The following is a 26,539-nucleotide window of genomic DNA, read 5'->3' as shown; positions in this document are numbered from 1 at the left end:
TATTAAGGTAATCATCATATTAGTTATAATTTATACACATGTTATCAACCTACAATAATTAATAGATAGAATTAATATTTGGAAAACTTCTTCAAATTATTAATAATCTTTATTAAATAATAATATATTAAATTATATAACCAATATTTTATTAAATTAGACTTAATTATTATATAAAAAAATTAAACAATAGACTATTGACAATATTCCAATTGTACAAAAAAATTCTAATTATATTGAACTAGAAAATTTAATAATTACACTATTAATAATAGATTTAGAACAATTAAAATATTCATTTAGTAATTATTAAATTCTTAAACTACAAAATGCTAATTGAAACATAGTATTTAACTATAAAAAAAATAAATTATTAAATTAATGCATTATATATTTTATTTGAATCAACATCACTAAATCATACAAAATCTGTCTAATTATATTATATGACTATTTCATAATAATTAGATTTAGTATTATTAACAAGATATAAATAATGAATTCCTAAATTAGAGTATTAAATTACTAATTATAAATAAAAGACATAAAATTAGTTTAATTATGTTTTTTCTAAAATAATTTACAATAATAAAATAGATACATATTAGGAAGGATTTGATTTGGCAGACTTTTGAATTCCAATTGTTGAAAAACAAATTTGAATGTTTATTATATTTTATTTTGATCAGTAGTTAATTAACTGAGAATATTGCATTTTCTAATTTATTTGCTTTATTTAGCTTAGCCAATTAACTAAGATTACTATTCTTTTTATTTGTCTATTTTATAGTTTTCATAAAGTCCAACTTGTAAAAGTAGTGTTATGTCAATGTAAGAATCATCTTGCAATTAATGAAACTTCCAATTGTCTCTCACATTGCCTTTTTTGTGAGATTTTTTCTCTCGATGTTTGTTTATCTTGTTTATCCATTGAGTTACATCACTTAGCGTTACAGGCAGAATTCCTAATTCAATCTATACTTAGTTTCACATCTTTCTTGTCCTGAAGTTCTCTCCTCCTGCATAATAACCCCCATAATAGATAGATCCCAACTCAACCCAAGCCCAATTCTACCACTAATCTAATGTCACCTTCGCCCACCACCTAGCCACCACTTTCACTGTGAAGATCCCAACAGCATCTCACCTAGACATTTCCCAACTGCTTGAACCATTCTTCACCATTCACCCTGTCACCACATTAATGTTGATCTCTAATGTTCTCATACCAAATCAAGTCGAGTTGTGACTTCTATTGGTGCAAGCAACACCAGCTGATCAAATCAATATTTTTATCTATGACAAAGTGTTTAAAGTTAGACACTAGATGTTCTAATATATTGTTGAGTATGCAAGCATAGAAAACTTGACAAGAAAAGTCCCGATGGGTTAAGGTGACCAAATGCTAGGGGAAAAAAGTCCCCAGTGAGTTAGGGAGACCATACACCAAGCAAAGGAAGTCTTGGTAGATCAAGGAAATCACACTAAGTAGGGAAGTCTCGGTGGGTCAATAAGACCAAACACTATACAAGGATCGACAGACCAGACATTTGGTATAAGTGCAAATGGGTTGACGAATCATACATCAAACAGAGGAAGTCCAGAAGGGTCCGACGTCAGGTAAGGTAAGTCCTGGTTAACCAGACAAGGTAAGTTCAGAAGAGGACCTTCTAGCAAAGAAGGTTGTGAGGGAGTGTATCTATACTTAGGATGTTGGTAGTCCTGTACAGCTAAATACTGACCTAACTAAGAAACCAATAGGAGTTTCACAGTAAAGGTCAATAAATAATGAACTAAACTTCTCTTTTGGTTAACTGGTTTGTGAGGTTCTTAACTGAACTTGTCTTGGAAGACAAGTCTTGGTTACTCACACATAATTACTTATATTATCTATGTTGTTTGGACTAACTTTGTGGTGCAGGAAAAGTTAGACTCCCAAGCGACCAGATAGAATTTTCTATCGGCAGAAAGATTCGGCAATCTCAAACATGGCTCGAATGAGCACAAAGCTCGGTCAGATGTTGACATAACAGAGGTTAGACCTCGATTAGCTGATGTGGCAGAGATAAAAATTGGATAAGCTGATGTGGCTGCATTCGAGCAATGGAAAGTTGAGTGCATGACAAAAAAAACGATAACCAAAGTGAATATATAATGAATATGGACGAAAAAGATGGAGTAGGATGCTTTCGGTCAGACAAATATGGTGATTAAGATGATCGAAAATCAGATAATCACTGAGGAACGAGCATTAGAGAAACTACGGCATGAACCTTCAGAAATCAATTCGCAACATCTCAGTATCAATTCGCAACTAAAGCAACTCAGAAATATACTCGTGCTCATCCAAAAAGCTCTTCGTAAGGCAGTGCAGCAACAGTTCACTATATTTGTTGTTTATTTAACTGTCTTTTCAAGCCTACCTATATTTCTTATTTAACAAATTGTGCATTATAATTATTTATTTGAAGGGGAGCCTTGGCGCAACGGTAAAGTTGTTGCCATGTGACCAAAAGGTCACAGGTTTGAATCCTGGAAATAGCCTCTTGCAAAAAGCAGGGTAAGGCTGCGTACAATGGATCCTTCCCCAGGACCCTGCATGACGAGAGCTTCGTGCACCGAGCTGCCCTTTAGAATTATACAAAGGTTTGTCCACCTCTAAAGAGTTTTTCAAAAAGGAGACAATGTAGTGGTGATCTATGAGTAGGGGTGAGCAAAAGTTCGGTTAAATCGAATAAACCGATCAAACTGACCGATTTTAAAAATTCGGTTCAATTTATTCGAAAATTCTATTTTTTTCTCCAAAAAATCAGTTAATTCGGTTCGGGTTCGGTTTTGAATTTTTTTATTCGGTTAAACCGAATAGACCAAATTTTTGAACCAAATCGGTTTTTTACACCATAAATTTTAGACCGAACCAAATTTTTATTAAGTCAAACCAAATTTTTATAAAAAATCGGTTTATTCGGTTTGTTCGGTTCGGTTTGTTCAGTTGTATTGAAAATTCGGTTCGGTTCGATTTTTATCAAAAATTGCTTCGGTTCGGTTTGTTTGAAAAAAAACGATTTCGTTCAGTTCGGTTAATTCGGTTCGATTCGATTCGGTTTTAACCGAATACTCACCCCTATTTATGAGGAGTGATCCACGTAACGGATCAGGCTATGAAATAGGAACCTTGGGATTTAGAGCCACGTTAAATACATGTGTCACTTAGCTATCACTTTCATTATTTGTAATTTTATTTTCTGCTGCATTTTTAACTCTAGTCCAATTAATATTCAAAATCGTTATTTACCCCTCTCCCCTAGCCCCTACTCCCTGGCGACCTTGACGATCCTACAACTTCTACATAGCGAACTCTATCTTTGCGGCTCCTCTCTGATTGAATCCCAAATACCGATTAAATCCAATTTGATCAAAAACCAAAAAGAGTTAAATAATGAAAAACCTCTTTCTTTTTGGATTTTAACCAAGGATCACTTTTTTCTTTGGAAAGAGATTCAGCTTAGTTAAGGACTTTGTAGCTCAAATTCAGCAAAAGCAAGAGGCTCGTCTCAACTCGGAAACTTCTTTCCTTCGTTAAATTTTTTATTTAATTTAACTGATTTAGTTAATTTGTGTATATTTACTCATTTGTATCAAGTCATTTGTCTATACCATCTATTTCTACAATTCAAAAAAAACTATATTTGTCATTTTCTTTTCTAAAAATTCAACATCATCCTTTTTTTTTTGCTTGGTTTTCCTATTAGTTTCCTTAATTTATTGCATTGCTTAGTTTATAATTTTCTTTATTTGTCAAATCTCCATGTTGTCCATAACTGAGAGCTTTAACTATTTAGGATTATTTTTGAAAAAGGATGGCAGAATTGAGAGAGATGTCTTACACAATGTGCAAAAGGCGATACACTCGCCTGCAGCGCTCCTGTAAGCCCGCCTCGGACCATCACAAAGGAGGTAAATCATGATAACTGAGAGCAGATAGATGGGAGGGTGAGTTTTCCTGGGTGCAAGGATTTATTCAGAGATGTCTTACACAGAATACAAGCAGGATAGTTAAAATGGAGATGAGCATCAGGTGTTCTTTGTGATTGTAAAGTACCTCTAAGACTAAAAGGAAACTCTTACAAAACAGCGGCTAGACCTGCTATGTTATATAGAGTTGAATGTTGGGCTATGACTCGAGCATATAAGCAGAAGATAAGAATTACATAGATGAGAATGTTAAGGCAGATATGCGAACATACAAGGATGGACAAGATAAGAAATAAAAATATTACAAAGAGTCAAGATTACACCTATTGAGGGAAAATTCCGGGAGACACATTTAAGATGGTACGAGCATGTAGACGACCAATAGATGATCCAGTTAGGCGATGTGAAACTATGACAAATGTACACATCAAACAAGGAAAAGGATGACAAAAAAGAACTTGGTTAACAATAATAAAATAAAATTTATTTAAATATAAATGATGATATAATAGGGGATAGAGCTCAATGACGTAGAATGACCCATATAGTCGAACCCACCTAGTGGGATAGGGTTTGGTTGTTGTTGTCGTCATCAAACCTCCATGTTGACAACAATGAGATACTACACTATCAAAGAGGTGAGTAAGTGAAAGACGAGCTTAAGCCCTTCCGATTAAGAATAAAAAACCTAGAATGACTTTGGGATTATTCTCCTAGAAAAATTAACAAATTAGCGAATAACGAGAGTCCTAAAGTGGGTAGTTCATACGACTCATGTAGCCTTATGACCATCACCTAGCATCAATCACATTGTGATCATTATTTTGCTCTAAAAGATCACATTTCGAACACTCATACTCAACTTATGCCTAGACATGAGTTTGACACTATCCAATTAGTTAAGCTTTCCCTAACTTTGATGGTCATCTAGATCTAAATGCATAACTCAATTGGGTCACTAAAGTTGAAGACTACTTTAACTAATACAACCTAATCGATTAGTTTGACACTATGTTGCGATAGAAGTCAAGCGCATCACAACCTAGAAATGAAGTGTAAGTTGATAAACAAGTATGTTTTGACATGCTTTATAAATTCACAATACATTATGTTGATCAACTTGAAGTAATCATCCCTAAGCATAATTGAATACCAAAATACGTTTGAAGACTTACACATATGTTGCAATCCTAAACTATACTCTAAAGAAACTTGATCCATTTCATTATTGGCCTTAAGCCTAAAATTCAACTACAGGCCAAGGTTTGGCCTAACCTCGAAAAAAGAGGCTTACCATAGTGTCATACCAATCAAATAATTTTTAAGTCCTTCCACCTTTCGACCATCGAGTCCTCCGAGAAATAATGCACCTCCTTATAGGGCATCCACACAATCAAGAAAACACATTGGCTCGTCTTGACCAAGCAAGTACCCCTAGGGAACCTAAGAACTTCAACCCTCACATATGATAGAATGTTATATCTATTTTCACAAGGGCCACATAGCATCTAAATGCCCTCATCAAGTTCAAGCCTTAGAAACCAAAGGCAACCGTGAAATGAAGTAGAATACTTCCCAACTCGAGGTAGTGATGATGATGAACACGGAGAGACAAGGTTTGTGAGGAAGAGACTCTAGAGTCTAGACCTTCATGTAGTACATTTCACCTTATCCACGACCACTACAAACAATTTGCCAAGATGCACTAGCATCTTCTGTACCTATACAAAGTGTTGTAATAAACCTTGCAAGATCATTATTAATTGCGAAAATTATATGAATGTAGTTTCCACACAAGTCCTTACTAGGATTTAGGCCACGCCCAAACCACACTTAAATCTTATAAGGTGGCATGGATAAACGAGATCTCTCTTCCTACTACATAGAGATGTTTGGTCCCTATCAAGATAGGTCTATATAATGATAAAATATGAAGTGATGTTCTTCCTATATATATTACCCATATCATCCTTAGTCGACTCTGGTTGTATAATCTCTTTTTACTTATTATGGAAGAGGAAACACTTCTTCAGGTACAATGAACAAAATATTTGGTTGTACCTAACTAAGCTTAGAGAGACCAAACCCAAACCCAAGCCACCAATCAAGAGGAGTTATCCTTCAAAACAACCCCTTCTCATTCTCAAACAATCTAAATTTGAGGAAGAAAGAAAGGACTCTGTAAAATACCGGAAAAATGACGAATAATGATAAGGGAATTTTCCGAAATTTTTAGAAATTTTTCGGAGCTCGTATGGACGAGTTTACGGAGATAAAAATGGGGCCCGGGGAAAGCCTGTTTGGGTTACCCCATTTAAGCGAGGAAAAGTTGGATTTTCTTTTCTTTTTCTTTAATTCCTTTTTCTTCCGTTTCCTCCCGTGCATGTGCCCTAACCTCCTCGTCGCGAGCCGTTTCCCTAAGCCACCATTTCTTCTCCTCTTTCCTTTTTCTCCCGACGCCGATCCCACCTCTTCCCCTTCCTCTCGGCGCCGACCACCTATTCCTCTTCTCCCCCAAGCCGATCGGTTTCCTCTCCTACACGAACAAAGCCTCGGCAAAAAGGTAGAAATCGAGCGTTCTCCCTTCTTCCCTTAGTGTTGCAGCCGACGCTGATTCACTGCCCAAGTGTCGACGACGCTCGAGCCCCGCCGGCCGAGCCCTTCGCCCGATCGCCTTCAGCCACTTTCTCTGGATCGTCTCCCTTGTGTGAGTGATCTTCGGCCGGAAGAGGGTGTTCCCGACTCGGAGGGTTCTGTCGATCCACCGCCGGCGCACTTGTGCCCTAGTTTTGCCATGTCCTCATTTTTCTTCCACCAGAGGACAAGTCTTCCTTCATCTTTGTGGTGGAACATCGTGATGTCGTCGATCACCATAATGCTAGATCTTAGCTGTTGATGGCAAATTAGTCAGCTAGCAACACCTCTCCACTGATCACGGCGGTGCTCTACTGCCTCCTGCCACTATAGAGGTAAACAATTAAACCTAGCAAAGGATTTGGGTACTGGATTTTAAAGTGGTGTTGGTTAGGGCAATTGTGTTGGATGACGATCGTCCAATTTCCTCTCGGATTTGATAAGAGATGTTTTACTTCATCACAGCTGCACTGGAACTATCCACCGAGATGTGCAAATCTGATTTGGTGAGATTCGGTTTGTTAATTTCTCATATGTTTGATAATTGATGCTTACTAATATGAGATGTTTATGAATGAACTAGTTTTAGAGTTGGCTAAGTTTGGATTGATTTTGTGTGAAGCAAAATCCTCATTGGAAGGTGAAATGGTTTAAGATTTGCTTAATCTACTTGATTATGGGTTAAAGATTTATTTATTGGTTGACATCTCTAGTTGATTAGTTCAAAGATATCAACTATGAAGGAAGGCTAAGATTATCAAATAGAATTGAACCATAACTTTCTAATCGGATTAGGATTTGGTTTAGCTATTTTTGTTATAATGAAACTTAGCTAAATGGTACGATTTATGAAAGGACTTTGACTCGGGACGAACACTTCGACATAGCGATTGATAGCTCGATCTACATTGGAGGCGGGTACCTCTTGACTTATCTTTTATGATATTGTCATTTGGATATGCATAGTATTTTATAGCTACAAGCAATGATCATGTTGCCTTTGGTATGTCACAGTTTGATACCTATAGCATGTTCTGTTTTGTCGCTTGTTATGTATCCATGTTTATACCTTGTGATTATTGCCATAAGTACCTTAGTTCCTAGAGTAAGTGACATACCATGCTTTATTGAGTTTAGGACTAGACTCTGGATTTTTATTATCTGACATGTGTATCTATATTTTTATATCATACCTGATCTGTGTACCTAGACCTTTTGCTTTGATCCATGTACATTGCTGGTACATATTTTATGGAGGCGGATATGTTCAGGACCTAGGTTGTTATACCATAAAGGGTATGTATACCCTAGATCTGTGGATTTGACTTATTTGTACTAGGGTACACATTTTTACATATATATATGTGGATTTGGTTCAGGATCTTGTCATGCTTAGTTTCATGCACCATTCGCATGATTACATGCTGCGTGATAGGCTGCTCCATTATTGTAGAGCATATCGCCGGTTTTTGGCTCCGTTGGTCCGCTCGTGGGTAGCGTGACGCAGCGTGTTTTGTTTGGCTCCGCTGGTCCGCCATGGGTAGTGTGACGTGGTAAAGACGTCAGGATCCCTCCCGTCGTGGTGTCGGAGATGAGAGTATTACGCTCCCCACTTATGATTTGGGGTAGGAGTATGTGTGTACTCGACAAGATCCCGTCCATTCGGTCACTCATCGGGAGCAGTGACGCCAGAGTGCATGGTTCCCACTCGGCCTCACCATCGTGTGTGAGATGGTAGACTCAGGGGTGACCATGTCATTGGCATCATATGCATTTATTGCATTTATTTGCTTGTGTTTGCTGCACTTATATGCTGCATTTTGGTGGATGCATTTGTTTGACATGCATACAGGAGGTATATTGTGTATCTGGTTTGACGACCCTTTTGTTCTGGATAGGAGTTCCTGGTGAGTACAGCTTCCTCAGTTACCTTTCAGTTTTGCATATTTCCTATATATGATTAGGAAGCTGTACTCCATGTTTATTGCTGTTAGATATATCTTACTAGGCATGTCTATTGGTATTCGCTGAGTTGTTGAACTCACCCCCGTGGACACTATCTCTTTTCAGGTACCAGGTTGGTTATGATGTCGCTTGGAGTATCCTGGCTGTTGGTCCCATGTCACCTCAGAAGATCTGTCTTCGCTGTTGTCCATTTATACTTTAGTAATTTGTATATCTAGCTTGTGTTTCGGTTTTGTTTCCGGAGTGGTGTTTTGTGGTGTGGTGTAAGCCTAGCCGGCTAGCATGACATGTATTTTGGTTTTCTATCATTTTTCTGCTGTGTTTTGGATTTTTGTTCCAGGCGAGTGGGCTGATGATATAAACTGCGTGGATGACTTTGTGTTATATTTTTATTACTGTTATTGTTCTGGCCGTGTTGGCCGAGGTATATGTGGCCCTGAGGGCTTTGTATAAATGTTTCAAATTGTCACCCGTACAGGAGAGGTGCTGCCGAAATTTCTTCGGACAGGGACTTCCTCGGGACGTGACAGACTCAGTAGCGATGACAGCCTAGTGGCTAAGGTCATAGTCAACTCTAATGACTCACCGAGAGGTTAGGACAAGAAATCTTAGATGAATTCACAAGCATAACTCTTGAAGAGTTACCTCCTGAAACCCCTATAGAGCACTAATCTAAATAGACAAACCGAGGGCCTTCGATTAAAAAAAAGTTTTATTGTGGAAAACATGAGTACCTATTATTGCATCCCACAAATTTTCAAATAAAGGTTGTGTTGGTCCAATGCTATGTATTAGTCTGATCCCACTCTCGTAGTCCATATTCTAGTATCTTCCTTTAGCTTCTTTCTTAAGATCTTCGTGGACATCTCTCTAAAATCTTCTTTATGTTTCTACCATTTATTTTTTAACATTCTCATTGTGTAAATGTTATAGTATTGCTTTTATTAAAAAAATAAATATGAATTTCTAAGAAGCAATGGACCTATTTACAAAAATGTCAATTAATAACTTAATCCCTCGCCTCCCACGTATTATTAGTTTTCTCCCCTCTTGTGATTTTGCCCAGCAATAAGACCCATGGCCCTCTCTTCCTTGTCGGTGCCTCGTTTTGTTTATTCCCTTAATACCTTCCTCCCATAGTTCTCCAAAACCATGAAGGTTCCCATGGGTCCTCCCCCTCCTCAAAACCAAAATCCACCACTCCAATTCCTGCGCCTTCCTTTCCCTAGTCTCGTCATCGTGCTGGTGTTGAAGCAGCTACTATGATCAGTGATGACCTCCAATTGAACCCTCCCAGAGGTCTTGGTGTATTTTAAATTACTGCTATCTACAAAGGCAGAGATAGAGATATATTTCTGAACTATGGTTGTAATTTTACAACATGAAGAATGATAAATACGACTTTTATTGCCCAGCCATAGTCTTTACTCCTTTAAAGCCTATTACATCTGCACATGGTAGTTCTGGTGGTCATCCAACTACATTACAGCCATAAGTGCATACATGGACATAACCTATTGCTTTGTTGTCTCCAGCCACACCTTGGGCTGCTCAACCACCTATTACATCAACAACGAGTCATAGATTGTGGAGTAGGAACGAGGATTCTAAACCATATAAATGCCTTATTAGAGATTGTGGTATGCTTGCATTATGTTTGTTTTTATTCTGTTGCACTAACTCATACATAACCTTGCTAGGCATTAGCAATAGTAGTGACTGCTGAATTTGTCCAGCACTCTACAACTTTGCTAGGAACATCAGCCACAAGAACAACAGTATCACCATCCATTTTCAGTAACGGGAAGACAGTCACAACAGGCCAAAGTGCTCAACTCATAAAGCCAATCACACAAGATGAAGTTAGGCAAGCCTTGTTCAACATAGGTGATGACAAAGCCCAAGACCGGATGGGTTTGATGCTATGTTTTATGGGCCTAGAGTGTGATCCAATCTGATTTCTACTAGCAATATCATAATTTTTTCAGACCGGCAAGCTCCTCAAGGAATGGAATCACACCCTTATAGCATTGATTCCCAAAACTTCACATGCTACCACAGTGGGAAACTTCAAGCCAATATCCTGTTGTAATGTTTTTTATAAAGTCATCTCCAAAATATTGGCAAGTAGGATAGCTGAAATAGCAAGGGAATTATTACATCCATCCCAAGCTGCTTTTGTTAAAGGGAGATGTATAGTTGAAAACACCTATCTAGGCCCAGAGCTGCTCAGGAGATACACAAGAGGATCTCACCCAGATGTATCCTCAAAATTGATTTGCATAAGACATTTGACTCGGTTCATTGGGGCATACAGGAGGTGCTACAAGGCTTGGATTTTCCCATACAATTTGTATCCTGGATTGTGGAGTGCATTACATCAACATCATTCTCAGTCAGCATCAATGGAGGAGTCTATGGCTATTTTACAAGAGCAAGAAGACTAAGGTAAGGAGATCCACTCTCACCATATCTATTTCGCTTGTGATTAGAATTATTCTTCAAAATGATGCAACAGGTTGCTTCAGGGCCGGACTTTAATACCCATTCCTAAATGTGCATCCCAGCAACTCACTCATCTTACTTATACTGACGATCTTCTACCCCTTGCACGAGGAGACCTACCATCAGTGAGGACCTTGACCACGTGCCTGGACAACTTTGCAAGCATGGCTGGATTACTCACCAACCACATGAAATCAAGGATATACATAGCAGGGATTGATGAGCAAACTAAGGTCAATCTTCTACACTTGATAGGCTTTCAAGAGGGAGACTTCCCTTTCAAATATTTGGGAATTTTATTAGCTACTGCATACTCTGAATATAGCCCACTAGCACTCTTTCATTTGCAGGATCAACTCATGGCCAAAGAATAGCACCTCCTACATAGGGAAGCTACAACTCATCCCATCAATTTTACAAGGAGTGGAATGTTTCTGGTTATCAGCCCTCCCACTACGACACGATCATAGACGATATTCATGTAGTGTGTCATAGCTTCATGTGGACAACAAGCATCCACCCATCTCCTAGATTGAGATATGCACACCCATGGAAGAGGGAGGACTAAGGAATCTCAAAGCTTGGAACAAGACACTATTATCAAAGGTTCTTTGGCATATTCAAGACAAGCAGGACTCACTCTGGATCAATGCATACATCACAACTACTTGGCACGAGCTAATATATGGATATTTCAAATCAAGAGCAAGGATTCACCATTGATCAAGAAGCTACTGCTGATACGAAAATGGTTAATACTCACTCAGAGGCAGCACAAAGATTAGTAGGATGGTTTGTAGGGGAAGTCAGAGGAGTAAGCAAGGCTTATGATTTCTTCATGCAACCAGGACTGAAGAAGGCATGGGCCATCATGGCATCAAAGCCCTATATCCAATCAAGCCATGCATTCGTTGTTTGGTTGCTTGCATATGGGAGACTCCCAACTAGAGAGACAACCTTAAGTAATGGAGAAGGCATGCACCTTTTGTGGGAATGATCAGGAGACACAAGAGCACATCTTCTTCAGATGCCCCTGTGGTTGAAACTCTTTAGAGGAAAGTTAGATGGTGGCTCCGGATGCACCAGGAGATGTCCATGTATAAGAGGATGCTTCAGGTATTCGAACAACAGTGCCGAGCGACTCATGTTTTGACTAAAGCTCGGCACCTAGTCATGTCTGCTTTGGTTCATCAAGTAAAGCAAGCTAGGAACTGCAGCCTGTTTGAGGGGGAAAGGATTGATATTGTGAGCACTTATAAAAAAGTACAAATACATGTATATCAATCCCTAAACATCGACATGAAAAGTTATTCACAGTCATTACACATTATTTTAGGTGACATTATATATTTACCTTTCATCAAAAAAATATATATATAAGAAAATAGTAGTTTAGAATTTGCATTTGTAGATGCAATCATATTCAACCCCCTTTAACTTATCTAGTTAATCGATCCTAACCTACTAGATTTTCTTTAGAATCTTTTATGCTTCTAGCATGTGTATTTAGGACATTCTCTTCATGTAAATATATTTCATGGGAATCCACTTTCTTTACAATAGCCATGATATGAAAAACGGGTGCCATGGAAGTACATCCCACTCAACCAAAGAAAGATAATGGAGAATTGACCGAAATGAGCACTAAATACTTTTCGAGAGATCTCCTCCAAATCACTGGTATGACTATCGAAATCGAAAGCATCAGCATGTAGGTTCCAGATCCAAGTGGTAGTATCGAGGTCAAAGAATATGTCTAAATAAACAAATTACTCTTAGTGTTGCACATGACTAATAGAAAGGTTAGAAACTAGGTGTTTGAACTTATCATTTAACAACAAAAATCTCAAACTTAATAAAACATAAAAGGGGGAAGGAACAAAGAGATACACCTTGGTTAACCAAAACTGTAAGAGCTAAGAACCAACCATTATAAAAAAATGGTTAGAAACAATTAGAATTTTGTGTCAAGGATGGGATTTATCTTGTGTTGAATTGAAACTAAGCAATGTCATAGTGATTGTTACCAAATCATCTTTAAAGGATATTAGCTCACTCTGTTCCATCTGGAGTTGCCCAAAAACATGATATAGTTAACTATAGAGATGGGAAATTAATCCCTAACTCACATATCAATATGAAGATAATTGAAGTATTGAAACTAAATAGAGAAGTAACATACTCAAGAATCATATTGTAGTTATAAAACCAAATAGACAAGAAAAGAATATTACTAGATACTATTAAAAGAATGGTTGCAAGTGCCAATAAGTATCAATCAAGCGGGCCAAAATGTATTATTCTGATTGTTAGTTGATTGATAATGTGCAACATGGTAAACATCACTATGCTGACTATGCTGCACACTTTTATTGCTACCAATTAGATCTCAAGTGATACCACCCAAAATAGTAAGATTCATTTTCGCATGACTCACCATTACATTTTCTATTTATCATTGAAGATGTATTTGTATAAAAAGAGAGAAGGAAAAAAGGAGAATCACCAGCAGAGTGAACCAAACTCAAAGAAATCAAAAGGCAAACACATTTCTATACCTATGTTCCTTCCAATTCTAATAGTTGAAGTCCAACTATCAACTATCAGTTGTTAACCAAGAGTTTTCTATATATGTGGATAAATCAATTCTAATGCCATATCCTCGAAGCATTACTTAACTTGGTTCCTCAAAAATTATAGATAGAGCTTACTAAGATGCTACAAGAACCAATACTCTTATTCAATGCACGACTATTATTTTGGTGTTATTGTGGTATAATCATGTTTGTCATATTTTGTAACATTTTGAAAAGTTTAATTTAATTAACTTTCTACTTCTTATTGACTTATATTTGAAGATACATAACTTAGGTCAAAGGGAGTATGTATAAGATTATGATCTTGGCACTTGCTAAAGTGTGCCAAAATGTGTCAATGATTGGGACAATATGGTATTAAAATTAAACCATTTTGGCCAAATATTAAAAATTTGGAAAGAAATAATACTTTAGACTTGGAGGGGTTTAATGTGGTTATATACACTACTTAAGGCCTTACTGAAGTTAGAAACTAAACAGAAAGTTACTTATTACATCCAATTCAAATTTGTGTAAAATATCCAACAAATCAGTTTTTATTAACACCTTGCAGAACAAATGGGCAACTACAAATATAACAACTGGATAACAACGACCTCATAACTAGTAACTCAAGTAAGTTGATAATAAAGGGCAAAAGCTAAAACAACTAGTCACATAATATAAAGCTCCTGACCTTCTCAGGAGGAAGATCCATTCCAAGATTCCCACGTGAAAGAATGATGCCATCTGCTTCTTGTAGAATCTCATCAAAGTGTGTGAGGCCCTGTAACAAAATGAGCAATTCAATTATTAGTTGAAGAGTTTAAATGGCAATGCTCAATTAATTCTTCTTATTATGACTAACCTCTATATTCTCAATTTTAGCAAATATTTGAGTTTGGGCAAGATCACTTAGTTCGGACAGGAATTGCCGAGCCTGCAGTCAATCTCAACATCAGAGGATCAGACACTGGAGTTTTTTTAATAATGAAAGTTGACCAGAAGATAAGTTAAGCAAGCAACAATAAGAAGTTAAATTTCATTCTTTAATGCACTCATGAGTAAATACAAGAAGAGGCACAGTTAAGTAAATATGAAAGCCCTTACTTGCCGAACATCTTCCGCGTTCCTTGTGTAAGATAGTGAAAGGAAATCAATCTTATTGCAAACACCCCATGTACATATCACCTGGAATATTGGACAAGAATCTCTGTAACAGCTAAGATGTGTCATAATGGTTGAAATGAGAAAAGATGAAGTACAAGTCCAAGTTAGCATTATTAGTTTATTGTTTTGTACTTTAAATGTTGGAAGACAAATCAAGTGCAAAGTCTCTGAATAACTAGTAAAATGAACAGCTTTATATCCTTTTGGAAGGAACTACCAATATTCAAGCTATGATCAAATAAAATAATATTGTAGAAACATTGTACCCTAGTTCAAGTCTTAATCAGATACTTTGGTAATGATAACAATGTGGACACACAGAACATTTGTGGGGCACCAATGCAGTACAGCAAATGGCAAAGAAAAAAATTAAAAATTATCAGTTACCAAGCAATAATACTTAGTAAAATCAGCAAGTGTGTACATTATTTGATGAGTGAAAACCTGCCCTATTAAAATTGAGAAATTGAATTCAAAAATTATGGGAGTTAATGGCTAGAGGAAAGATCCTTCACTTAGTGTGACGAGTACAACTGACTGGGAAGACATCATGATAATAAAAGAGATCCATTTGAGTAATGATGCATTTCTTTTCCAAATTCATTCACTAACCACAAACCCTTTTTACTCTACTGATTATTATACACTTGCACTTTTGATGGAAACAATTCCTTATTGCTAAATCTCATAGCTTGGAGGCATATTAATATTCTAATTAATACAATCAAAGTATTGGGATCATGACGATGCTCATCTTACATGTTTATCATTTTCAGTAAGTGTTGGCAAATCAATTCGGATTTGGGAGATATGCAGGGTAAATAGTGAACCAGCCAAAGTAGCAGAATTTTTAACTCTGCAGACCACATCCTCCCCTTTCAACTCGGCAACCTGAGCAAACATATACAGATAGCAGGTATCAATGCGTTGGAATATCATATAAGAAAGCAAGTAAATGGACTGCAAAGATGAAAATTATTTAAAGTTCAACTTAATATTAGCATTTTTCCTTTCATGGTTGTCCAAATTGTAATTGAACCTTAGGATCTTATTCTCTAGATGATGCAGATCTCAAGTAGGAATTTAGAATTTAATGGTATATAATTTACATTTACATAGAAATTAAAATCTTGCATTAATTAAGACTATTACAATCTAAATTTTTACCTATTAATTTTAAATTCTTTTTTTTTTGCAATGAATGGAATTTGATTTCTGTAAAGTATCCTACTTGTGTGGCTAGGGCTCTTTTAAGCAACTTTTGGCCTTAAATTGGTTAATTTTAGATTTAACCAGGTTGAACTAAAGAGGTTTAGGTCCAATTCTATAGGGGTTTGGTTATGTTTATGGATTAGTGTAGGGTTGGATCAAGTGAGATAGGATAAGGAGAGGAAGGGGTGTGCATCCCATCCCATGCACACGAGAAGGATCTGTGCGATCCCCTCTTGAGGAATTAGAACAGGTTCTGCATTACCCCACCTCCATCCAAGTTCTCCCTCACAAAACCTAGATTCTTGTCACTGATTTGGAAATCTCCTTCTCTATCAGACCTAGAATCTCCTCTCTGATGTGATATCTGCAGATTATTTGCAGAAGCAAAAAAATGCAGTCACAGATAGTCATTTTCTCATGTTGTCAGCGCCCAAACAACTAAATTTTGCTCCTGTTTTGGGTTCTTTCAACTCCTAGTGAGTAGCCTTGATTTAGCTTTTGATTTGGGGTGATTTTGAGATACTTTCCCATAAGAATTTGATGATTTAAGGCCATCTCTACTAATGGGCAGCTGGCTATAAGTTTCTTCAGCGAGTTGTTCTCATATGTTAAGGGCCAAAACATGCAATAGATGAGTTGTTCTAGTAGATATCATACATTTACATCATGTAGGATGGAATCATGGTTTGAAATACCATAGGAAATATATCATTCCCATAAATTACTGAAACTCAATATTACTCGGCATGGACACAATGTCTCCCATCTCCCCTTGGCATGCTAAAATTAAGATAATATTGTTATTTTTTTAATTTGTCTTCATAGAAGATAATGTCAAAATCGTAGCATTTTAGATGGAAAGCATAGATTGACCTTAACTATAATTTTTTTAATTTTTTTATCATATTTTTCCTTCTTCCACCTCTAACCACCAGCACCATACATCGGAATGTCGACATGATATTCCACTTAAAGACCAAAACACTGGCATAGCTTGAGATTTCGAGCCCTAGATGAAATAATAATGCATTTTACATATTAAGCGATTAGGGAAACCTTGATATATGTTCCTAAAGTCATTAGGAATAGCAAAGATTTGAGAAAAATGTATCCATTTCTTTGTTATTAATTGGTGAGTTCTACTTGTCATAAATTATGTTTAATTACATTAAAAAAAATCACATCTTGGTGAGTAAATGACTTATATAATATAGTTTTGCTGTATAAGGGGAATTTTTCCCTAGTCTGAGTGTTTTCATTGCTATTGATTGGTTTTAGAATCATCATCAAGGTGGATTCACTCTTGCTTGATTTCTTGCACTTACATAAGCATAGAGATGTTGTTATCTTGGTTGATTCAAAATTTAATCTAGCAGCCCTTTTTATCATCTGATGTTAAAATTATTACTATCCTGTGATTTAAGCATTAGAAACAATGAAAAATTGCATGGCATAGGTAACCACTTGACGAAGCGAAATATAGGTTTTATATCATGTAGGAAGATATCATAGGTAACATGTGTAAAATTAGTGAAATAATGTATATATTTCCATGATATCTTCCTTGCTAAATTCATTTCATTCTTAGTGAGTTCCATTATTATCGAGATCTTGATTGTTATCATGTTACTAAATTAGATTATCTTTGAGGGCTAAATTTTCATAATTGATAAGTGATTGTTAAAAAAAATACTATGGGTATCTTCATATGTATTGAATGAATGTCATGGCATGAAAGTTATGATTATATAGCCATGTTGTTCATTTTGATTTTGAACAAACAAAATGGGTTGGGACAACTAGCCTTAAGGTTGAGGCTTTTAATCCAAATTAATAAGGTTGATACTTTTAGTGCGTCTGATGGAAGAATGATATAGGCGAAAATGATGAGTGCTTAAAGACTAAATGATGTGACAAAGGTGACTCACTCACCCCAAGCGCCCTCGCCGCCGACCCCACAGCGAGATGAAGGGAGTACATCACGGTGACTGAGCGACCTCTTTAGGTAGGAGGGATTTTATTCCCCAAGGGATTATTCCTCTAGAGATTCAATCCTTGCTCTCATGTGGCAATCTACCACCCAAGTACCAATTCGGCTATGCTCGTGGGGCAATTTAAAGACTAAATGATTATAGCAAAAGGTGATTATGCTCACCCCAAGGGCCCCTCATAGCTCATCCCCAGATTATGTGAAGAGAGGTAAATGTCAGCTTATGGCCACTGCCAAATTGCTAGAGGATGAGAGAAATTTTTTCCCGAGAGTATGTGTCTGTCGGGAATTGATCCCTGCCCCCATTATAACAAGTCTGTCACCCTCTAGCCAACTGGGCACCCCCGTGAGTACAATTTAAAGACTAAATGATGAAGCTACAAAAGGTTGATTTAATGTGTCTATAATTTTGATAGCCAATTTCCTTCTTGTTTCATCTATGCATACATAAGGGCAAAGTACTTACTCCCACGTTTTTAACCTACAAATTTTCAAGTTTAGCAGATTAGAGGTGAAGTTGATTCACATTGATTCTTAGGTTTTGTAAAAGATTTTTCAAAAAAAACTTTGTAATGAGATATTTAATTTTCCTTTTGGTATTAATCCAAAGAGCATGGTTTAAAATCTCGAGTCGTGCCAAGGTTTCTATCTCAGAACGGAATGATACAGTTTCGGTACCATATTGTGCCGATATAATTTTAGTATTTTTTAAATATAAAATATATTAACTAAAAATAAAAAATTCAATCTAAATATTTTAAAATAAAAAATATGAAAATAAAACAATTCTTTTAAATATATATATTAAATTAATGGGATAATTTTATTAGGCTTTATTAAGTCTATTTAAATTATCTCAATCATAGCTAGGAGTTGATTAAAATTAAGTTAAAAATCATCCCCTCGTCACTGGACTCATCACTGGGCTTGCGCGATGCATCCGAATATTTCTTCGGGCTCGCGCGATGCGTCCGAATATTTCTTCGGGCTCGTGCGATGCGTCCGAATATTTCTTCGGGCTCGCGCGATGTGTCTGAATATTTCTTTAGACTCGTCTGACGCATCTAGACAGTGCGACACGTCTGTCGTGACGTGCCGGCGTTGTGCCGGTGCCAATCCATGGGCGAAACAAGATGTTTCGCCCGTATCAAGCGAAATTGCTCAAGATTTTAATCTATGCCAAAGAGAGATATTTTATCTCATGTTTTATTTTCATGTGTAGGTTGCTGAATAGTTTGAAATCTCATACTATGTTAGGTGAAACGATCAAAATGTATTGTTTCGGTAAATTACCAAAACTCAATACCACTTGACACAAACAATGTCTCATTCCTAGGTTGTATCTCCTTCAACCTTCAATCCATGAATGGCACTATGCATCGAAACGTTGACACGATACCAAAAGAGTATTGTTCTAATTAAAGACCCAAACTCCGACATGACTCAAAATTTTGAACCTTGGATTGTTGTCTTTATCTTGAACTTGGAGTTGTTGTCTTTATCTTGAACTTGGAGTTGTTTTAAATTATGGTAATGGTTCATGATATAGGCATTGCCATATTTCACTCTATGGTTGATTCTTTATAAAAAAAAAAATAGATCCGCTACCTTAGCGGCCCCCCTAGTGCCGGCCCCACGGATATGGAGGGAGGTTCATGCAGGTACACAGGCCATAGGCGCATGGCGGGGTAAACCCCAGGTCGTCAGTTCCTGAAAATCGACCCCTGGCCATTACGCCAGAGATACCATGCGCCCACCGTCTGCGCTACGCCCTGGGGGCTATGGTTGATTCTTTATAGATTTTATATGGTGTTGCATATAGATGAAGTGTGTGGATGTTATCAGGGAGAGACATTGTCACAGCAAGAGGGATATTTTCCCTCCTTGGATAAGGGTGGGCCCCTAGGTTCATGGCAAAAATTAGATCTTGTTTTTCATATTATACCATTTATGGAGTACTTTCAGTTACACAATACGTCTTTTAAACTTCCAATTAGATGAATCCGTTACAATTTTGCCATCATGAAGTTACTAATTGGTGCATAACAATATTGCATCTTAACAATTAGATTGCATTGCTTATATGTTTACTATCTGATCATTTCAATTAAATTTTAAGGTATGCCAAAGTTTGAAATGTTAGCTAAAAAAGAATACTAATTATTGAGATTGATACATATAATAATTATAAATGCCAAATATAATTGTCAACATTTTTATATTAAATTTTGGGATATTTTTGGTCCTATGTTTGGATGCTATGATTTCCTCATGTGTACCTCTCACCATTCTCACACAAGGTTACAACCTTGGTTCCTTCAGAAAATGAGTTGTCTTGGCTCATTGTAAATGAAAGAATTAGATCATATACTTCTTAAAGGTCATACCTCCAACCAAAGAGAAGTTGTTTCACTTCCAGTGAACAAGTACTGACCAATAAATATTGTGTCACCTGGTTTCACAGCCTGCAAAAACCATAAATTTACTTCTTAAAGACACAATTATGGAGTTCAAACTGCAAGTGTCCTACATATAAAGGGCGGAGACAGATTTCTGCATGGTATAAACCAAGGAAGCAAGCAAGATATATACACATCTTATAATTTCATTGATATTTTAATATAGATTCTTAGATCTTCATATACCTCAAAGAAGCCAGGCAAGATGATACACATCTTATATTTTTGTCAATAATTTTAATATAGATTCTAATATATTCATTCCTTTATTCATACCACAAGTCCTAGTTGTTATTAACTTCTCAAAGATTAAATCAATCTCTGTCATAATCAAGAATATGAGATCCAGAATCATTATAGCAGGTTCTAGGTAAAGGTGTACAAAATACAAAGAATTTAATTTCTGTCGAATTCTATAAACTTGCAGGTCTGCATGTTAGACAAGTATGTGCACACAACGCAAAGTTAGATGGGAGCAGCATTTCAAGAAATGTGAACACTGCATGAATAAGAAAATTCCTACCTTTGGTAACCCACTGAAGTTAACTGGCAGAAGCTGAGGTGAGGCTTCCTTCTCCTGATCTGGTGTCAAAACAACACAACCATCAACTTCAAGTGAAATGGCTTTCTCACTTTTATTTACAACCTGCAATTCTGGGCCCACCGTATCCAACATGACCTGCATTTAAGAAATACCTTGTTCTTTACACCACGTTACAAACAGGTGTATTATAGGGAAAAAAATAGTCGATTGGATGTGAATTCTTCATATAGACTTGTTGACAGAGAAAACAAAAACTTATATTTCTCATGCAGACAGGTAATGGCAGTGACAGAATCAATTTTTTTCTCCAAGGTAAGGCACTTAACAACATATAACAAAAAGTTTGTGTCAGTCAAGAAGTGAGCGGCAGTGATTAAGGGATGAGGATGGTTTGATTTATGCATTTATTTGGGAATTTTCAAACTAAGCAAACCAATAGAGTTTAAATTTTCAAACTGAAATTCGTCCAAATTGAAACAAGACAAGCTTGGGCATATAGATTCCTTTGAAATTGTGATAGGGCGCTAATGTACTTCTCATAGCTTTTGAAAAGCCATGGAAAGACCTACGACCTAGCGTACTCCAATGTAATTCCACCTCCGGGGTTGACGGAGGCATAAGTTGCTACGAGGCCGCAGTAAGTTTTGAAGGCCAGAAAAATGATGCTTTATTTAATCCAGAAGAAAGAGAAACGGTAGAAACGAAGATAGAAAAGGATGAAAACTGACAGCCAAGTGAAGTCCAATTAATTGTGCAAGTAGCAAAATCACCGTTAGTCGATTAAGAAAAGAAAAGTTACAATGTCAAAGAAGGGAGACTTACAGCGCACAACTTTTTGGTGCTTCTAATAGCGACCTTGAGATTGTCCAGCGTTTCCTGGTGATAGTCGGTGTCCCCCTGTGAGAAGTCAAAACAAGCCACTGCAAAAAGAAGACCTCATCAGACTCGGGAAATTAAACCTTACATGTTCTCGCCGAACATAACATCAAACAACAACCGAAACTGGGATGCTAAGACGGATCTTACCCGACATTCCAGCCTTGAGGCACGCGGAGATCACCTCCACCGACCGCGATTTGGAGCCAAGTGTCCCGACGATCTTGGTCATGGCAGGGAAGAAAGTCTGCGCGGACAAAAAACCACATTTCACATTCTGATCAGCAGGAAAATCACGAATACCAGTAACCTCTATAGCCGTCGACACCATCAATGGCAGCTTGAAAATCAACGTCGACTTACCGGCTTGGAGGGCTCGAGGATGGAGGCCATCCTGATGGGCTCTTCCAGGAGAAGGTGCGTGGAAGGCATCCTTTCTTTGCTAATCTGTGATACCGGAGGAGGAAGTGAAGGAGATCAGAGATAGGCGAAGACGAGGAAAGAGAGGGCGATGCCCTCTTTTTATGCCTTCGCTCGATCGTGGCAACGAGGCACGCTGTTTCCGTTCCATAGATCCTTCTCCGGCATTTGACGCCTTTAGTTTTGTTCCGCCAACGGTCGTAGTTTTGTTCCGCCAACGGTCCGACTAAACCATACTCGAGGTGGACCGAGCTTCTTGCAAGGATCAATTCCTGCGGGCTTGGCCTGTTCAACGAAACCAGCGACAACGGAAGGGGGATCGGTGGGCGAAGCCGAGGAAACGGTGGGAAATGGGAATAGCTGGGTCCCACGCACGCGCCCGTCCCTGCTACCGTCACGCGGATGAATGCAACTGTACGCCATGGGGTCAATTTAAGATCTGGGTTCGAGCGCAGCTTAAATTTAGGCTCCATCAATTTAAAATGTAAACGTAATGTCACTATATAACGACTAGTGTTCTGCTCATTAGTGTGTGTGTATGTAATCTGTAAATATGACTATCTGTATACAGAGATGTGCTCCATTTATTACGATAATTTTTATGTGAAAAGTCATGTATCACCCACTGCATGTATCACCCACTGCATGAATGATAGGTTACTAACATCTTTCCGCTTGGTCCGTGCGCCAACACTTTTTAACACATGGAAATTTATTGTCACCCACTGCATGAATGAGATGGGCTCTTCGAGCTCGCCACTCTCATCTCTGAGTTCTGCTCTTCAATGTTTTGAGCTCCCCGAACCCTCTATATCGAGCTCCCTCTTTATGAGGTATAGATCTAATTTATATCATCATGTAATTCTAGTATGATTATCCTAATCCACAAATCACATATCAAGTTTCCGTCTTAGAGGACTAAATTGCTTCAGGAAAGGGTTTGATAAATACATCATCAAAGTTTATCTTAGAGTTAATATAGTTAAGTATTATTATATGTTCATTTGTCACAGTCTCTAATGAGGTGATATTTTCTTTCAATGTGTTATTTCTTGAGTGATTTATTTGATTCTTGGTCAAATTAATGTTGCTCACTTAGAATTTAAAATTTTATAATAAAATATTAGAAATTAAAAGTATATTAAATGAAATGGATTTAATTTTACAGGAGTGATATGATTACCCAATAAAATTGATTTGTCAAACATTATCAACCTCCCACTGATTCATCTCATCTCATAATTATATAAGAGCAACCACAACATTAATGCGATATAACATCCACCATCTCATCAAAAGATATGGAGTCCACTACCACATACTCATTATAACAATATATCTCTTTCACTCACATCTCTTTTAACATTAATATGAACCCCACTATCCACTTATTCATCCCTTTTATTAGTTTTTTAAATAATATTAAAAATTTTATAATTTAAACAAAAAAGAAAATATTAAAAAATTAAGAGAGAGGGTGTTTTAACATTTAAACACTCTCTCTCCTCTCTCTTGTGAGTGGGCATTACAATGCTCACTCACAATGGAGAAGGAGTGTTAAATGGATGTTATACCCTAAACCTTAACACTCATTTAACACTCCATTGTAGATGCTTTAAGATAAGATATACTCAGCTACAGTATATTATTGAGATTTTTTTTAATGGATAGCGGATCTAAAAATATTAATTATCATAATAGATTTTCATATATATTTTTTTGATTTATTCTCATTGTCGATGAAAAATTTATATAGGATTAAATCAATCGTTTCAAATTCAGATTCACCATTCTAAATATAAGATAAGATTACCTTGTTCTTAAGCCTTTCAAGGAAGGTACTTAAACTCATACGGAAGATTAAAAGATTTGGATCACAAATATTGTTTTTTAATTTAAATGTGAAGATGTGATAATCATGTCTATAAGAATTACAAAGTTAATATTCACCTGCAGTAACAGTGTAATAATTAAATCCACTAATTTTATGTACAGTATGTTATAGAAATTTTTTTTTCTCATCTAGATAGATCTCGATGAATACTTTTCAATTTATTTTAATAGTAATGGAAAATTTTTATAGGATTACATCATCGGGACCGGATGTCAATTTAAAAAAATAAAATTAATATTTAAAAGTAAATTAAATATTGAAATTATAATTCTATAAATAAATTTTAAATTTGCTATCCATATTGTCTGTAAATCTCACCCCATAATTTTTAAAATTTAATATTATTTAATTAAATTGTATTACATTTAATTAATATTTTTAATTTTAAAAATCAAATTTTTTAGAATCTTTAAAATGTTTTTATATTTTTTATAATTTTTTAATTTTGATATATATTTGCGCATGATTTTTAATTTTAATTAAAAGGCTTAGATATATACACGCATGCGGGTTAATATTAAAAGCCTATTGTGCTGAGGCCAACTAGACCTAAGAGCATTCACTCTTGTTGGCTACTCCTTTCGTTGTCACCTCTGTATGACATCAAAAATAAAAAAAAATTATATATTTTTTCACTATAAGAAAACTCTCAATAACTGTTTTAAGAATCTCAGACTTACTTACAAATAATTTAAAGATAACGTAAGGTAAGATAATTAAATATATTATAATTAATAATTTTTTCTCCCAAATTAAGTGTGTTCATATATGCTCAATTAAGTTGGCTCGAAATTAATAATATAATGGATTATCACGTAGCTTACGATTTCTCCGAAAGTATTCTTGAAATTCTCAGGTAGAGTCTTGAAATATTTGTGATGGAGGATTTCCTTCATCATTCGACCAATTAACTACTGCATTTTCCTCATTCTCAATAATCATGTTATGCAAAATAATACATGCATACATGATGTCCTTCAAATTGTCCTTGCACCAAAAACGTCCTAGACCTCTTATCATTGCCCATTGAGATTAGAGCACCCTAAATGTTCACTCGACACCCTTTCTCATGGCATCTTGTCATTCTTTAAATATTTTCCTCTTGGGATCCTGGGGGCATGGAAAGCTCTTCACAAAAGAAGCACATTCTGGATATATCCCATCAATCAAATAATATCCTTTTGTATATTGCGTATTATTAACTATAAAATTAATCTCGAATGTATTTCCTTGTAAAATGTTTAATGCAACGAGTATTAAAGCTGTCATGAGGATAAAGAAGGTCAAAATGGCAGGATGAGTTGGGTCAAAGTCAAAAGAGGTCAATGACCATCTCTTGACGACTGGGTTGACCGGCTAGCCTTCCCATGGCCAACCCGCCAAGTCGGATTGAGCTAGCCAGTCTTCCTGGTAGAGCAGAGCATCAGACCCACCAATCTTTCAAGCCGGGTCCAAGGGCCGATACTAGGGGGGCCGCTAAGATAGCGGATCTACCTTTTTTTTTTTCAAGCCGGGTCCAACCAATCTTCCTGGCAGAGCAGAGCATCTGATCTTCTGATCTGCCAGTCTTCTAGGCTAGGTCCAACTAGTCTTCCAAGCCAGGTCTAGCTAGTCTTCCAGACCAGGTCGAGCCAGCCAGTTTTCCTGATAGAGTTTAGTGTTGGTTAGTCCTAGGAAGATCGTACCGGTTCCAGTGTGTACAAATTTTATACAAGTGTCGAACCTTTTCTAAATAACTTATTGTGTTCTTTAGAAGTTAAATTAGGAATCGCAAACGGAACTTAACATTATTGATTCCAAATTTAACTTATTTGTTCTTAATGGTTTAGACTTGGATCGCAAGCGGAACTTAACACTATTGATCCAAATCCACCTACGTTATAAATTCAATTAAATATTAATTTCTAAAATTAGCTTCCAGGTTAAACATGGCGAGGCACTAGACCTTCTTGGATATGGGAGCAACCACCACTTCCTAGACAAAGCCTTTTAAGGAAAGCTAATATTTAATTTCCTTATATAACTCTAGGTTTAACCAAAAGGAACAATCGAATCACAAATTCGAAAAAAATATTTAAAAAAAACATAAATTTGAATAACAAATCCGAATAACTAGAATCTATTGCCTCTTGTGTTTGGAATTCATACAAAGAAAAATAACTAACATTATGCGGAAGAATATTACTAGTTATACCTTCTCTTTATATGCTAATAACCTCGAGATCTTCTGCCATATTCCACACCTCGCCTTGGACGTCGTGTGGGCGACGATCCTCCAAGATGAACACCACCCAAAGCCTTCTTCTTCTTCAATATTCG

At 36.6% G+C, this 26,539-nt stretch overlaps 1 protein-coding gene across 1 annotated transcript in view; it reads right to left on the bottom strand.

The window, feature by feature from the left end:
• Positions 1–22,642, bottom strand: part of LOC121998215 (pyruvate kinase 1, cytosolic-like) — a 32,867-nt gene extending 10,225 nt beyond the window's left edge. Inside the window, exons 1-9 of the mRNA XM_042553011.1 lie at positions 22,270–22,642; positions 22,057–22,153; positions 21,853–21,950; positions 21,010–21,165; positions 20,415–20,492; positions 15,585–15,716; positions 14,766–14,846; positions 14,524–14,595; positions 14,353–14,442 (exon numbers count right to left, since the gene is read on the bottom strand). Coding sequence (XP_042408945.1) covers positions 14,353–14,442; positions 14,524–14,595; positions 14,766–14,846; positions 15,585–15,716; positions 20,415–20,492; positions 21,010–21,165; positions 21,853–21,950; positions 22,057–22,153; positions 22,270–22,338 — 873 coding nt within the window. The 5' untranslated portion in view covers positions 22,339–22,642. The remainder of the gene's footprint in view (positions 1–14,352; positions 14,443–14,523; positions 14,596–14,765; positions 14,847–15,584; positions 15,717–20,414; positions 20,493–21,009; positions 21,166–21,852; positions 21,951–22,056; positions 22,154–22,269) is intronic.
• Positions 22,643–26,539: the final 3,897 nt, after the last annotated feature.

Source organism: Zingiber officinale, chromosome 6A (assembly GCF_018446385.1).
Source record: "Zingiber officinale cultivar Zhangliang chromosome 6A, Zo_v1.1, whole genome shotgun sequence".
Taxonomy (NCBI): Eukaryota; Viridiplantae; Streptophyta; class Magnoliopsida; order Zingiberales; family Zingiberaceae; genus Zingiber; species Zingiber officinale.
This window is presented reverse-complemented; position numbering and strand designations above follow the sequence as displayed.